Source organism: Caretta caretta, chromosome 1 (genome assembly GCF_965140235.1).
Source record: "Caretta caretta isolate rCarCar2 chromosome 1, rCarCar1.hap1, whole genome shotgun sequence".
Taxonomy (NCBI): Eukaryota; Metazoa; Chordata; order Testudines; family Cheloniidae; genus Caretta; species Caretta caretta.
The window spans coordinates 216,492,230-216,508,179 of NC_134206.1; the positions used below are offsets into that span (position 1 = coordinate 216,492,230).

General features: G+C 48.9%; 1 protein-coding gene and 1 long non-coding RNA gene across 8 annotated transcripts in view; one reads left to right on the forward strand and one right to left on the reverse strand.

Annotated features, from left to right (window-relative positions):
• Window positions 1-15,950, reverse strand: part of LOC125623294 (uncharacterized) — a 37,869-nt gene that overhangs the window by 9,033 nt on the left and 12,886 nt on the right. For 2 of the 7 annotated variants that reach the window (XR_012665208.1, XR_012665209.1), the window contains exon 1: window positions 14,926-15,246. The exons of the other annotated variants lie outside the window; for them this stretch is intronic. This is a non-coding gene — a long non-coding RNA (uncharacterized LOC125623294). Of the gene's footprint in view, window positions 1-14,925; window positions 15,247-15,950 lie in introns of those variants that run through there. 7 annotated transcript variants of the gene reach the window in all.
• LOC142071010 (uncharacterized) lies at window positions 698-2,565 on the forward strand. Its single transcript, XM_075125160.1, has 2 exons — window positions 698-1,635; window positions 2,024-2,565. Exons 1-2 carry the CDS (start codon window positions 1,056-1,058, stop codon window positions 2,563-2,565), a joined length of 1,122 nt encoding a protein of 373 aa, XP_074981261.1. The 5' UTR covers window positions 698-1,055.

Below are 15,950 nucleotides of genomic sequence, written 5' to 3' on the forward strand. Positions count from 1 at the left end.
AACACATTTGTAATACAAATATACAAAGACAATATTCTTAACTTCAGATACAAAAATGATACATGCATACGAATAGGATAATCATATTCAGTAAATCATAACCTTTCCATGATAACTCACATGACACATCCTGTATAAGATACATTATGATTATGTCATAATCATATAATAATATCTCTATGAAGAATATGGCATGCAGCATCACATTACATTCCCAAAGAACTTTACCTTGTGTAATAGAACTGTCTAATATAGTAATCTAGCTGAAACATCTTCCTTGGGCTGGTATTTCATATTTCTCACCTGTTAGTTTGCTCAAGTGCACACAGCCTAGGACTTGAAGATATGAGACCTTAGTGCTTTATCTCAGCTGTGCTATTTATTGTGTGGGTGGCCATGAACAAGTCCTTATGGGTGTGTCTACACAGCAACTAGACACCCATGGCTGGCCCTTGCCAACCAACTGGGTCTCATGGGGTTCGGGCTGCAAGGCTATTTCATTGTTGTGTAGATTTCCAGGCTCTGGCTGTGGCCTGGGCTCTGGACCCTGTGAGGTGATAGTGTCCCAAAGCTCTGGCTCCAACGTGAGCCCAGAAATCTAAACAGTGATGAAACAGCCCCACAGCCTGAGCCTGTAAGTCCAAGTTGGCTGGCATGGGCAAGCTGCGGGTTTTTCTTTGCTTTGTAGACATACCCTTAGCCCTGGTCTACACTAGGACTTTAGATCGAATTTAGCAGCGTTAAATCGATTTAAACCTGCACCCGTCCACACAATGAAGCCCTTTATTTCGACTTAAAGGGCTCTTAAAATCGATTTCCTTACTCCACCCCTGACAAGTGGATTAGCGCTTAAATCGACGTTGCCGGCTCGAATTTGGGGTACTGTGGACACAATTCGATGGTATTGGCCTCCGGGAGCTATCCCAGAGTGCTCCATTCTGACCGCTCTGGACAGCGCTCTCAACTCAGATGCACTGGCCAGGTAGACAGGAAAAGAACCGCGAACTTTTGAATCTCATTTCCTGTTTGGCCAGCGTGGCAAGCTGCAGGTGACCATGCAGAGCTCATCAGCAGAGGTGACCATGATGGAGTCCCAGAATCGCAAAAGAGCTCCAGCATGGACTGAACGGGAGGTACGGGATCTGATCGCTGTTTGGGGAGAGGAATCCGTGCTATCAGAACTCCGTTCCAGTTTTCGAAATGCCAAAACCTTTCTGAAAATCTCCCAGGGCATGAAGGACAGAGGCCATAACAGGGACCCGAAGCAGTGCCGCGTGAAACTGAAGGAGCTGAGGCAAGCCTACCAGAAAACCAGAGAGGCGAACGGCCGCTCTGGGTCAGAGCCCCAAACATGCCGCTTCTATGATGAGCTGCATGCCATTTTAGGGGGTTCAGCCACCACTACCCCAGCCGTGTTGTTTGACTCCTTCAATGGAGATGGAGGCAATACAGAAGTAGGTTTTGGGGACGAAGAAGATGATGAGGAGGAGGTTGTAGATAGCTCACAGCAAGCAAGCGGAGAAACCGGTTTTCCCGACAGCCAGGAACTGTTTCTCACCCTAGACCTGGAGCCAGTACCCCCCGAACCCACCCAAGGCTGCCTCCTGGACTCAGCAGGCGGAGAAGGGACCTCTGGTGAGTGTACCTTTTAAAATGCTATACATGGTTTAAAAGCAAGCATGTGAAAGGATTACTTTGCCCTGGCATTTGCGGTTCTGCCTTTGCAAAAGGTTTCTGGGGAGGGCAGCCTTATTTCGTCCTTCATGGTAGGACACTTTACCACTCCAGGCCAGCAACACGTACTGGGGAATCACTGTAGAACAAAGCATTGCAGTGTATGTTTGCTGGCATTCAACCAAAATCCGTTCACGCGGTGGGAGGAGGCAAAATGCGACCTTGTAACGAAAGCACATGTGCTATGTATGTAATGTTAACTTTCAAGGTTTACCCTGAAAGAGTGTAGCCACTGTTTTATAAAATGTGTCTTTTTAAATACCGCTGTCCCTTTTTTTTTCTCCACCAGCTGCATGTGTTTCAATGATCACAGGATCTTCTCCTTCCCAGAGGCTAGTGAAGCTTAGAAAGAAAAAAAAACGCACTCGCGATGAAATGTTCTCCGAGCTCATGCTGTCCTCCCACACTGACAGAGCACAGACGAATGCGTGGAGGCAAATAATGTCAGAGTGCAGGAAAGCACAAAATGACCGGGAGGAGAGGTGGAGGGCTGAAGAGAGTAAGTGGCGGGCTGAAGAGAGTAAGTGGCGGGCTGAAGACAGGGCTGAAGCTCAAAGGTGGCGGCAGCGTGATGAGAGGAGGCAGGATTCAATGCTGAGGCTGCTGCAGGACCAAACCAGTATGCTCCAGTGTATGGTTGAGCTGCAGCAAAGGCAGCTGGAGCACAGACTGCCACTGCAGCCCCTCTGTAACCAACCGCCCTCCTCCCCAAGTTCCATAGCCTCCACACCCAGACGCCCAAGAACACGGTGGGGAGGCCTCCGGCCAACCAGCCACTCCCCCACAGAGGATTGCCCAAAAAAAAGAAGGCTGTCATTCAATAAATTTTAAAGTTGTAAACTTTTAAAGTGCTGTGCTTAAAGTGCTGTGTGGCATTTTCCTTCCCTCCTCCACCACCCCTCCTGGGATACCTTGGTAGTCATCCCCCTATTTGTGTGATGAATGAATAACGAATGCATGACTGTGAAGCAGCAATGACTTTATTGGCTCTGCAAGCAATGATTAAAGGGAGGAGGGGAGGGTGGTTAGCTTACAGGGAAGTAGAGTGAACCAAGGGGCGGGGGGGTTCATCAAGGAGAAACAAACAGAACTTTTACACCGTAGCCTGGCCAGTCATGAAACTGTTTTTCAAAGCTTCTCTGATGCGTACCGCGCCCTCCTGTGCTCTTCTAACCGCCCTGGTGTCTGGCTGCGCGTAACCAGCAGCCAGGCGATTTGCCTCAACCTCCCACCCCGCCATAAACGTCTCCCCCTTACTCTCACAGATATTGTGGAGCACACAGCAAGCAGTAATAACAGTGGGAATATTGGTTTCGCTGAGGTCTAAGCGAGTCAATAAACTGCGCCAGCGCGCCTTTAAACGTCCAAATGCACATTCTACCACCATTCTGCACTTGCTCAGCCTGTAGTTGAACAGCTCCTGACCACTGTCCAGGCTGCCTGTGTACGGCTTCATGAGCCATGGCATTAAGGGGTAGGCTGGGTCCCCAAGGATACATATAGGCATTTCAACATCCCCAACAGTTATTTTCTGGTCTGGGAATAAAGTCCCTTCCTGCAGCTTTTGAAACAGACCAGAGTTCCTGAAGATGCGAGCATCATGCACCTTTCCCGGCCATCCCACGTTGATGTTGGTGAAACGTCCCTTGTGATCCACCAGAGCTTGCAGCACTATTGAAAAGTACCCCTTGCGGTTTATGTACTCGGCGGCTTGGTGCTCCGGTGCCAAGATAGGGATATGGGTTCCATCTATAGCCCCACCACAGTTAGGGAATCCCATTGCAGCAAAGCCATCCACTATGACCTGCACATTTCCCAGGGTCACTACCCTTGATATCAGCAGATCTTTGATTGCGTGGGCTACTTGCATCACAGCAGCCCCCACAGTAGATTTGCCCACTCCAAATTGATTCCCAACTGACCGGTAGCTGTCTGGCGTTGCAAGCTTCCACAGGGCTATCGCCACTCGCTTCTCAACTGTGAGGGCTGCTCTCATCTTGGTATTCATGCGCTTCAGGACAGGGGAAAGCAAGTCACAAAGTTCCATGAAAGTGCCCTTACGCATGCGAAAGTTTCGTAGCCACTGGGAATCGTCCCAGACCTGCAACACTATGCGGTCCCACCAGTCTGTGCTTGTTTCCCGAGCCCAGAATCGGCGTTCCACAGCATGAACCTGCCCCATTAGCACCATGATGCATGCATTGTCAGGGCCCATGCTTTCAGAGAAATCTGTGTCCATGTCCTGATCACTCACGGGACCGCGCTGACGTCGCCTCCTCGCCCGGTATCGCGTTGCCATGTTCTGGTGCTGCATATACTGCTGAATAATGCGTGTGGTGGTTAATGTGCTCCTAATTGCCAAAGTGAGCTGAGCGGGCTCCATGCTTGCCGTGGTATGGCGTCCGCACAGAAAAAAGGCGCGGAACGATTGTCTGCCGTTGCTCTGACGGAGGGAGGGGCGACTGACGACACGGCTTACAGGGTTGGCTTCAGGGAGCTAAAATCAACAAAGGGGGTGCCTGTACATCAAGGAGTATTTCAGGCAGGACTGCACGGAGGGTTCCAATAAGAAATGGTGCACCTAAGTTATCGTTGTTATTGGAACAAGGAGGTTAGCCTGGCCTCTGATTGATACATGGCTAGATTTACCTCGCTGCACCTTCTCTGTGAGTGACTGCAGTGTGACCTAGAGGAATGAGTCCCCTAGACAGGGGAGGAGGCAAATGAGTACAAAACAAATCTGGTCTATTTCTTGTTTTGACCCACTCCATCTATCTTTTACATCTTTGGCTGGCAGCAGACGGTGCAGAAGGACTGCATGCCATCCACATCTCATGGCTGCTTGGCAGAAGATGGTACAGTACGCCTGCTAGCCATCCCCATCTCTTGCCTGCCTGGCAGAAGATGGTGCAATACGACTGCTAGCAATCCTCATCTCTTGCCTGCCTGGCAGAAGATGGTACAGTACGACTGCTAGCAGTCCGTATCGCCTGCCTGCTCACCATAAGACGGTTCAATAGGACTGACTGCAGGACTAAAGAGAATGACCTGGTCAAGTCACTCCAAATTTAGTCCCTGCGCCCATGTCTGCCCAGGCGCTCCCAGCCGACGCGGCCAGGAGCACCTCGGACACGATGAGGACGACTACCAATCGTATTGCACCGTCTGCTGCCAGAAGGCAAGGGGTTGCTGCTACTGTGCAGCAAAGCCGTACCGCGTCTGCCAGCACCCAGGAGACATAGGGTGACGGTTACCTGAGCGGGCTCCATGCTTGCTGTGGTATGGCGTCTGCACAGGTAACTCAGGAAAAAAGGCGCGAAATGATTGTCTGCCCTTGCTTTCACGGGGGGAGGGAGGGAACGGGAGGCTGACGATATGTACCCAGAACCACCCGCGACAATGTTTTAGCCCCATCAGGCATTGGGATCTCAACCCAGAATTCCAATGGGCAGCGGAGACTGCGGGAACTGTGGGATAGCTACCCACAGTGCAACGCTCCGGAAGTCGACGCTTGCCTCGGTACTGTGGAAGCGCTCCGCCGAGTTAATGCACTTAATGCACTTAGAGCATTTACTGTGGGGACACACACACTCGAATTTATAAAACCGATTTCTAAAAAACCGACTTCTATAAATTCGACCTTATTCCGTAGTGTAGACATACCCTTAGAAAACAGCCTTTAGGTCATTGTTTTGTATTGCCATGGAGCAGATTATCTCCTCCCTCATCCCTTCCTCCCATCTCTCCATCATCTGTCAGTCTCCCAGCTCCCTCTGCATCTCTTCTGCCTGTCCTTTTGTAGGGTCTCCAGATCCCTTTCCCCATTCTCCCATCTTCTCCATCTTCCTCTCTTCCTTCCAGGTCTCTTCTCCTCTGGGTAGGATGGGGAGGGAGTTGGCAAACATGACAGTTACTGAGATGGAAGTGCCTATGGTCAGGGCGTCTGTGATGGCTGGGACGGGGAAGGAGAGAAGAGGAAAGGATCCACTCTCCTGCCCTAGAGTGTGTGCATGCTATGCAGGTCATGGCCCCACACAGCAAGTCTGCAGAGCGCTGCCTGGGAGCTGAAGGCTCTGCGCCTTCTAGGCTCAGCTGCTGCTATGGTGAATTATGGGCTTGGTCTCTATCAGTTTACTCATTCCCATGTTCATCAGCACGATGCAGGTCACTCCTGGATTGTAACTGGCATCTGAGAAAGCACATCTCAGTAAGATGATACCACAGCCCCCTTGACACTACTAGGCCACTCCTGCCTTAACTGGCAGCAGAAAGACCTCTCATGGGATACTGGCCTTTGATGACCCCTCCGTTTCTCATCTGTAGTTAATATAAATAAGCAGGGTATAGTGCAGAAAATAGCTGAGTATTCACCCCCATGTTTGTTTCTTTCCAATTGTGAATTTAGTGCATGAAAAAGAGGGTCTGAAAAGCTGTTTTACCAGGGATACAACAGATTCTGCAATAATGCGAGATGAGTTATTCTTCCGGGTGCTTCTCCGATTCTTCCCAGAGCAGGTTGAGTAACCTATGCAGATCTATTCTAGCATTCCCATTGGTGGATTACATTTAACAAAGATCTTTTCTTTTAAAGTTCTTGTCAGGTGTTCGATTTAATTGAGTATTAAAAAACAGTTCTAAATTGTGTTTAATTTACACAATAAGTGAAACCTGAGCATTTATCTAGACGACTAGAATAGAATTCATACAAAGTCTTACAGAAAAAAATAGAATAGGCTAGACTTGAATTTCTTATTAAAAAACAAAACAAAACAAAACAAAATAACCCTGCTCGTTTTAAAAACAGCTTTTGGTCTCCTTTAAACAAAGAGAAAAGTAGGGTGACCATATGTCCAGTTTTGGCCAGAACAGGCCCTTTTTTAAGCCCTGTTCTGGCCATCCTGACTCTTTTTTTTTTCCAAAAGGAGGCATTTGTGCCATTTTATCTTGCTGACTTGATTATTTGGTAAGAGCAAACAGGACAGATGCTCACTTTTGGAAAATAAAGTGGGGTGCAGTGCAGAGGGCGCAAGTGGAGATACTAGCCCCACAGAGGGGGGAGGCAGGGTTGGGGGGGAAGCAGCGTTCCAGCATGCAGGGGCCAGCAGGGTTCCAGTGGCCAGGCAACTGTTACCAGATATGCCCGTTACTTTGGGGTATGCTCATTTATTAGGGTTCCTCTTTGGTGGGGTGGAGGGTTCTGTAATTCTATTAATGCACTGCTTATGTCACTTGTGTGTTCATATAGAGCTCTACTCCTTCCTTCTGCAAGTCCCCTCCCAGTGGCGCTATCCTGCAGGACCTAGGTTCCCCAGGACTGGGTTCCTCCAGCCCTAGAACTAGATGAAAACACACACACAAACACACACAAATATACTAACAGAGCAAGTCTGAGCAGACCGGGTCAATCAGTGCTCTCAAGCTGATCCCCTTATATGTCCCTGTACTCAATGGGCTGGGTTAAGCAGCATCCTCAAGCTGTCACCCTCGTGTGCCCCTGGTCTCAATAGGCTGGGATGAGCAGCACTTTCAGTTGCCCTCTGCCCCCCTTATGTGCCACAGGTTTAACATGTCCCTATCCCCACCTTCTTGTCACAATTGTACCAGTAGTAACCCACTGGATGAGCAAACCGCACAGTATTTTGGGCGCTACAGGGATCTTTAGCTTAGGTAAAAGAAGCGCTGCTGCAGAGTAAATGGGGGAAGCTAAAACCCAAAAGAGTAAAGTGCAGAGAGAGAGAGAGAGAAGCAACCAGCTTAACCATAAAAGTTATTTATTGAATAATAGTGATAACTACACAAGGAGGGTTAAATCAACAAAACATACATTATTAAAGGTTAATACCTAAGGTAGAAAGGAAAATAAAGAGAGAGAGAAAGAGGGGGATCTCACCCACTCCAGGAGGCTTGAACTGGTCGGGGTTCCCAGATGATGGTGGTAGCTCAGGGTCCTGAGTGCTGGAGACAGGCAGAGCCCCCAGCACAATCAGTCAGGAGATGGAGTCCCGGTGGAACTGATGCATAGTTTGGATCTAAGCGTCAGAACACTGACTGGAGGGTGAGCAGGGATTTTTGTAGAGAAAATACAATGGTTCAAGAGAGAACATTAGATTTGTTTATAGGTAAACTGATGACTCAAGGGTTTTCTTTAGGCTAGACAATAGGAGCTGATCACTCTTGGCTATGGATGGTGTTTTCTTCCAGGGAGCTCACAATGCAAATAGGCTGCTTCAGTATTTTGGATATCAATCAAGGATTAATTACTAGAATTGGTCTGATAATTGCTGAGCTGGGTGTGTGCAGGCGTAGGTTCATTAACATCTGGAGCAGAGATTCCCATGATGCAGTGCGTCCCTGCTTTTCTGGTCCCAGAGTTCAGTGCAGTTCTCTGTTCTTCATTCTTTATGCTAATCCCTGTCCCATCTTTCATGCAGATGAGGCTAGGGGAGTTGTCTCTGTTCTTCATTCTGTATGCTAATGGAGATGTCTTACTTTTGTCATTCTTGTCAGGAGGGGTCAGGTGTGTCTCCCAACGCCCTTCACTGCTCTCTGCCAGCCTTTTTTCTGATCAGTTTTTGTTCAAGCAGAGACTGGTGGTGGTGGGGTGTCTTTCAAGAGTCAGACAGGCTAGATACTACGCCCTGGTTCCCCCAAAAGACAGAACTGACTGATATCACAACAGCCTCCTGCGGGGGCCAGCAGGGTTCCAAGGACCAGGAAACAGCCTCACAGGGTGGGGGTCATAGGGTTCCAGCAAGCAGGGTTCCAGCCACCGGCAACAGCATTGACAGGGGGGCCTCGGACGAGCAGCTGGGGGTGTCCCATTTTCTCTTTGGGAAATATGGTCACCCTAGAGAAAAGGCACAACCTCTCTTTTCCTTTACATGTAGTCCAAAGGAAAGTTTTCATAGGGAAATCCCAATTTTCCACACCCACCTAGATATTTTCTTTTTCAATTGTTTTTGATAATCTCAACACTTAACTAAAAATGTATATATCACCAAAAACATAAAAGGATCCTTGCCCCCAAAATACTTTACAGTTGAAAAGAGCACCCAGTGAAAACTCTGCAGCTCCACTCAACAAGAATGGGCAGGAAGAAACTTTCACAGGCCAGCAAGTTTCATGGAAACAAAAAAAATGCTTCAAGAATGCAATGAAAGGAAATCCAGGGAGAGAAAAGCCCCACATTTTCGGTGAGCATAGCATTCTGATAAGCATAACATATGATGAGATAACTGCCTCTGTGAATATGGGGAAAGTGGTGGTTTTCTTGAATATTTTTATTAATGATTTGGATGATGGGATGGATTGCACCCTCAGCAAGTTTGCAGATGACACTAAACTGGGGGGAAAGGTAGATATGACGGCGGGTAGGGATAGGGTCCAGAGTGACCTAGACAAATTGGAGGATTGGGCCAAAAGAAATCTGATGATGTTCAACAAGGACAAGTGCAGAGTTCTGCACTTAGGAAGGAAGAATCCCATGCAACTCTACAGGCTGGAGACCGACTAGCTAAGCAGCAGCTCTGCAGAAAAGGACCTTGGGACTACAGTGGATGAGAAACTGGATATGAGTCAGCAGTGCACCCTTATTGTCAAGAAGGCCAATGGCATATTGGGCTGTATTAGTAGGAGCATTGCCAGCAGATCAAGGGAAGTGATCATTCCCCTCTATTCGGCACTGGTGAGGCCACATCTGGAGTATTGTGTCCAGTTTTGGTTCCCCCACTGCAGAAGGGATGTGGACAAATTGGAGAGAGTCCAGCGAGGGCAACAGAAATGATTAGGGAGCTGGGGCACAGGATTTATGAGGAGAGGCTGAGGGAACTATGATTATTTAGTCTGCAGAAGAGAAGAGTGAGAGGGGATTTGATATCAGCCTTCAACTACCTGAATGGGGGTTCCAAAGAGGATGGAGCTAGGCTGTTCTCAGTGATGGCAGATGACAGAACAAGAAGCAATGGTCTCAAGTTGCAGTGTGGGAGGTCTAGGTTGAATATTAGGAAACACTATTTCACTAGGAGAGTGGTGAAGCACGGGAATGGTTACCTAGAGAGGTGGTGGAATCTCCATCCTTAGAGGTTTTTAAGGCCCGGCTTGACAAAACCTTGGCTGGATGATTTAGTTGGTGTTGGTCCTGCTTTGAGCAGAGAATCTTGACCTCCTGTGGTCTCTTCCAACCCTAATATTCTATGATTCTTTCGTTGGTGATGGGAAACTATCCTGACAGAAGGACACTATACACATGTGTCAAGGTTCCTCCCCCACTCTGAACTCTAGGGTACAGATGTGGGGACCTTCATGAAAAACCTCCTAAGCTTATCTTTACCAGCTTAGGTCAAAACTTCCCCAAGGTACAAAATATTCCACCCGTCGTCCTTGGATTGGCCGCTACCACCACCAAACTAATACTGGTTACTGAGGAAGAGCTGTTTGGACGCATCTTTCCCCCCAAAATACTTCCCAAAACCTTGCACCCCACTTCCTGGACAAGGTTTGGTAAAAAGCCTCACCAATTTGCATAGGTGACCACAGACCCAAACCCTTGGATCTGAGAACAATGAAAAAGCATTCAGTTTTCTTACAAGAAGACTTTTAATAAAAATAGAAGTAAATAGAAATAAAGAAATCCCCCCTGTAAAATCAGGATGGTAGATATCTTACAGGGTAATTAGATTCAAAAACAGAGAGAACCCCTCTAGGCAAAACCTTAAGTTACAAAAAAGATACACAGACAGAAATAAGAAAAGGAATACTTGTGGCACCTTAGAGACTAACCAATTTATTTGAGCATGAGCTTTCGTGAGCTACAGCTCACTTCATCACGAAAGCTCATGCTCAAATAAATTGGTTAGTCTCTAAGGTGCCACAAGTACTCCTTTTCTTTTTGCGAATACAGACTAACACGGCTGTTCCTCTGAAACAGACAGAAATAGTTATTCTATTCAGCACAATTCTTTTCTCAGCCATTTAAAGAAATCATAATCTAACACATACCTAGCTAGATTACTTACTAAAAGTTGTAAGACTCCATTCCTGGTCTATCCCCGACAAAGACAGACTATAGACAGACACACAGACCCTTTGTTTCTCTCCCTCCTCCCAGGTTTGAAAGTATCTTGTCTCCTCATTGGTCATTTTGGTCAGGTGCCAGCGAGGTTACCTTTAGCTTCTTAACCCTTTACAGGTGAGAGGAGCTTTCCCCTAGCCAGGAGGGATTTCAAAGGGGTTTACCCTTCCCTTTATATTTATGACAACACGTAAATAGTTAAATTTGTAGTTCTAAAATTATTTCTTTTCTTTTTGTTTAGGATGGGTTATTGGGTGTCACCGTTTTACTGATCAGTAAGATGGACAAAACTCAGTTGGGAGGTGTTATGAGCATGATGAAACCTTGATATGGGTTGACTTAAAACTTCTTTAAACCCACATGTGAATCAGTCACGCATTTGAGTCAATTGTAAAACAGAGTTAATGGGTCACACCTAAAACAAAGAGAGCGTGCTCAGAACTAGCACCAGGTGGGTGGAGGGTTTGACTGAGTAGTGTAAAGAGGCATGGGTGGATTGGGGGGATGGGTGTGGGGTGGAGAACAAACAAAAACTGACTGAGAGGACAGGACAACAGGCTGAAGGAATACCTGATAGCATATGGCTGACCCTAGAAGAAACCTGGGGAGAGGGATTTTTTTGAGTTGGGGTGCAGGCTGAAAAGATTACTCTAGTGCTGTGCGCAAAATAAGTTGCTTCCACTTCTGTCAGTCCCTCTGCGTTCAGAGACACAGGACTTATTTGTAAATAAACAAAATTGCATTAAAGAAATCCCTATCTCCCATTTCTACTCCCAGCTGGAACACCCACAGAACCCCAGTCTTTGACTAGATGCTAAAGATAAAAAGGGGCAGCACTTTATCAGTTAAGTTTGCTGCCTTTCAGTTTCATTTAAGTTCTTGTATTACTGGAAAAAAAAACAAACATTTTTTTCAGTCTACCTCCTTTACATCATTATGCGTACCTTTATCATAAGAACATAAAACCACAAGAACAGCCATACTGGGTCAGATCAATGGTCCCTTTAGCCCACTATCCTGTCTTTCAACAGTGGCCAATGCCAGATGCTTTCGAAGAAATGAACAGAACAGGACAGGTGGTGTTTCTCAAATGCAGGCACTGTGGCCACATGTAGCCATCAGGGGGTTTTCCTGCAGCCACAACAGCCTCCTGGACAGAGATGGGGGAGGGGGCAAAGCAGCACCAAAGGGCAGGCTTCAGCCAGAGACTCCAGCGGGGAGCTTCAGCCTCACAGGCTCCCCCCAACCTTCAGCTGGAGGCTCCAGCGGCAGGCTTAACCCCCCTCCCCTCCTTTGGCTGCATGGGGCTCTTGCAAGCTCCATGCTTCAGCCTCTGTTTCTTCCCCACTCCCACCTTCAGAGCTCCAAGCTCCAGGCTTGAGCCTCCCCCACCCCGGATCCAGCGGTGGCTCTCCAACTCTGGGTTTCAGCTCAGGGTGGAGGGGCTTCAGCAGGGCTGACCTTGACCATGGTCAAGAAGCAAGGATCAGGGTGAGCCTGGGGTGCGAGGCTGCAGAAGGGAGCTCGGGGCAATGCAGAGGAGGGAAGCAGTGGGGGTCAGAGGTGATGGGCGGGGAACCAGGGAGGCAGCAGAGTCCAAGGACACCAAAATACAACTGTACATTATTTTTATTGTCCTCAAAAAAACCTCTATATAAATAAATTACAATGATATATGCATATTTATTTGTTTTTTTCTAAAGTTAATTACTTTTTAGGAAAATTTGTCAGAGTGGCCACCAGCAAGAGTTGTGCAAAATGTGCGAAGTGTAAAAACTTTGTATGTTTAGTATCAGAGGGGTAGCCGTTTTAGTCTATATCCAACAAATTTATTTGGGCATAAGCTTTCGTGAGTAAAAAAACCACTTCTTCAGATGCATGGAGTGAAAATTACAGATGCAGGCATTATTATACTGACACATGAAGAGAAGAAAAAAGTACTTGTGGCACCTTAGAAACTAACAAATTTATTAGAGCATAAGCTTTCGTGAGCTACAGCTCACTTCATCAGATGCATACAGTGTATGAGTTTTTTCATGAAGTTGATAGATTTCCACTCCATACGGCTAAATTCAGTGCCTTGCATAATGACAGGTTTCAGAGTAGCAGCCGTTTTAGTCTGTAGCCATAAAAAGAAAAGGAGCTGTAGCTCATGAAAGCTTATGCTCTAATAAATTTGTTCGTCTCTAAGGTGCCACAAGTACTCCTTTTCTTTGTACAGATACAGACTAACACGGCTGCTACTCTGAAGAGAAGAGAGTTACCTTACAAGTGGAGAACCAGTGTTGACAGGGCCAATTCAATTCAATCAGTGTCACTAAAATAGATATGGGGACAGAGTACTCTACTCTAGTGACACCATCAGAGTACCCAACCACACCAGCATGGACTCATTCACCTGCACATCGACTATGTGATATACCCCATCATGTGCCAGCAATGCTCCTCTGCCATGTACATTGGCCAAACCTGACAGTCTCTACATAAAAGAATAAATGGACACAAATCAGACATCAGGACTGGTAATATACAAAAGACAGTAGAACACTTCAATCTCCCTGGACACTCTATAACAGATTTAAAAGTAGCCATACTTCAACAAAAGAACTTCAAAAACAGACTTCAAAGAGAAACTGCAGAACTAAAATTCATTTGCAAATTATAACACCATTAATTTGGGCTTGAATAGGGAGTAGGAGTGGCTGGTTCACTACAAAAGCAACCTTTCCCTCTCTTGGTATTGACCCCTCCTCCTCAATTATTGGGAGTGGACCACATCCACCCTGACTAAATTAGCCCAGTCAGCACAGGTTCTCCACTTGTAAGGTAACTCCCTTCTCTTCATGTGTCAGTATAATAATGCCTGCCTCTGTAATTTTCACTCCGTGCAACTGAAGAAGTGGGTTTTTTACCCACAAAAGCTTATGCCCAAATAAATTTGTTAGTCATTAAGATGGCACTAGACTCCTTGTTGATTCTGAGTGTTTAGAACACATGTTGCCTATTTACTCCATTTGTTTTTAAGCAGCAGGCCATTTATTGCTACACTGCTGCATCAGTGCCTTTTATACTGTTGCTTTCTATTTTCATTGTCCATACTTAGGGGTCTACTGAATTCATGGCCATGACAAATCACCTCATGGACTGTGAAATCTAGTCTCCTCCATTAAATGATGTATCCCCTGTGAAATCTGCTCTCCAGAGGCCCAGCGCTGAAAGCCGTGGTGCCCCGCAGCACAGAAGGGGACCACACCATACAGGGCTTGCCTCAGAGCTGGGCCCCGGCCAGCAGCCAGTGCTCTCTTGCCCCCCCGGCTCCAAGCAGGGCGGCTACCAGCGGCGGCCTAAGGGTGCCAATACTGTGCCCCCTCATCGGCTTGTGATTCGCTTCTGGGGTCCTGGCCCCTCGCTCGAGAAAGGCTGTGGAGAAATTACACATTTCGTGGGCTGGTCATGGCATAAATAGCAAATTTCACAGCCCTGAACTTCGCCCCCGGGGGGAGGGGGTGCGCGCCGGCCCTGCCCCGGCAGAAACACCGCGGGGGCCACCAGGGACGGGCTGACAGCGCACGGGTGACAGCGGAGTCCAGTTTAAATGCCCCCCCCCCGCACACACACCCCGCGTGTTCCCCCCTCACCGGGGTCTCCAGGAGCCCCACAAGGAGACGACGCGGGGGGGGGGGGGGGGGCTGCGCGCCCGCCCCGCGCAGCAGGACCGGGAGCCCCGCCCCCCCCCGCGCGCAGGGATCGCGTTACACCCCGGCCGGCAAGTGACGTGACGTGACGTGACTCCGGCCCCGAGCGCAGCCCCTGCACGCGTGACAACGGCTCGGCGACGTCACCTCCTGCGCCCCCGCGACATCGTCTTTACCCCGCCCACTCTGCGCTCGGGCCAGCTCGGTCACGTGCGCTGCGAGCACGCGGCGCGGAGCCGAGGGAGCGAGCGAATCCTGTGACTCCAGGAAAGGGGGCGGGGCTCTGGGCGTCACCGCCTCGGGCCGGAGTGGGGAAAAGCCCGGCGCGGCTTGAAAGGCCAGCCCGGGTTGCCCCCGCCGCGCGCGCCGCGGGGCCGGCCCCTCTTTCCCTCCGGGCCGCAAGCGCGGGCACTTCCGCCTCCTTACCGGTCGTGGCCGCCCCCCTCCCGCCACAGGAGCGGAGACCCAGCCGGGGGGAGGGGACGGAGGGGCGTGGGGTGACCAGAGGCCGGGCACGGCTTGCGGGCGGGGGCGGCTCCCTGGTGCTGCCCAGCAGAGACCTGCCGCAGGCTGAGTGTCTGAGCTGTGAGAGGCTTGTCCTGGGCCGCCCCGCCCAGCCTGTGACTAGAGGGGTTGGGGCCAAGGTAGAGAGACCGGCTGCCCCTATTTTATAGGGACAGCCCTGCCATTGGGGCTTTGCCTTATACAGGCGCCTGTCCCAGTTTTTCACACTTGCTCGCTCCTCACCCTCTGGTAAGCACTGAGGTTTCCTGTCTGCTAGTCCCATGGGCAAACTGCCTGGTGAGAGAGTGATAGCACCACTCCCCCTTGAGCTGTGTTTATTGGCCCTTTTAAAGGAGGCAAAGCTTTGTGGGAACATAGTAACTGAGAGAACCCAAGGTGAGACTTGATCTCAGCAACAGGACATCCTGGAGGGCAGGGATAGGGTCCAGAGTGACCTAGACAAATTGGAGGATTGGGTCAAAAGAAATCTGATGAGGTTCAACAAGGACAAGTGCAGAGTCCTGCATTTATGATGGAAGAATCCCATGCACCGCTACAAGACTGAGGACCGACTGGCTAAGCGGGAGTTCTGCAGAAATGGACCTGGGGATTACAGTGGACGAGAAGCTGGATATAAGTCAGCTGTGTGCCCTTGTTGCCAAGGGCATATTGGGCTGTATTAGTAGGAGCACTGCCAGCAGATTCAGAGAAGTGATTATCTCCCTGTATTCAGCACTGGTGAGGCCACACCTGGAGTATTGTGTCCAGTTGTGGACCCCACCACACCCCACTACAGAAGGGATGTGGACAAATTGGAGAGAGTCCAGCAGAGGGCAACGGAAATGATTGGGGGCTGGGGCACATGACTTACGCGGAGAGGCTGGGGGAACTGGGGTTATTTAGCCTGCAGAAGACAAGAGCGAGGGGGGATTTAATAGCAGCCTTCA

Bases quoted from the DNA above. Each gene is read 5' to 3' on its own strand.
- LOC142071010 (XM_075125160.1), top strand. From the start codon at position 1,056: ATGCAGAGCTCATCAGCAGAGGTGACCATGATGGAGTCCCAGAATCGC. The intron at 1,636-2,023 runs GTGAGTGTACCT...TTTCTCCACCAG, and splicing joins AGGCGGAGAAGGGACCTCTG to CTGCATGTGTTTCAATGATC.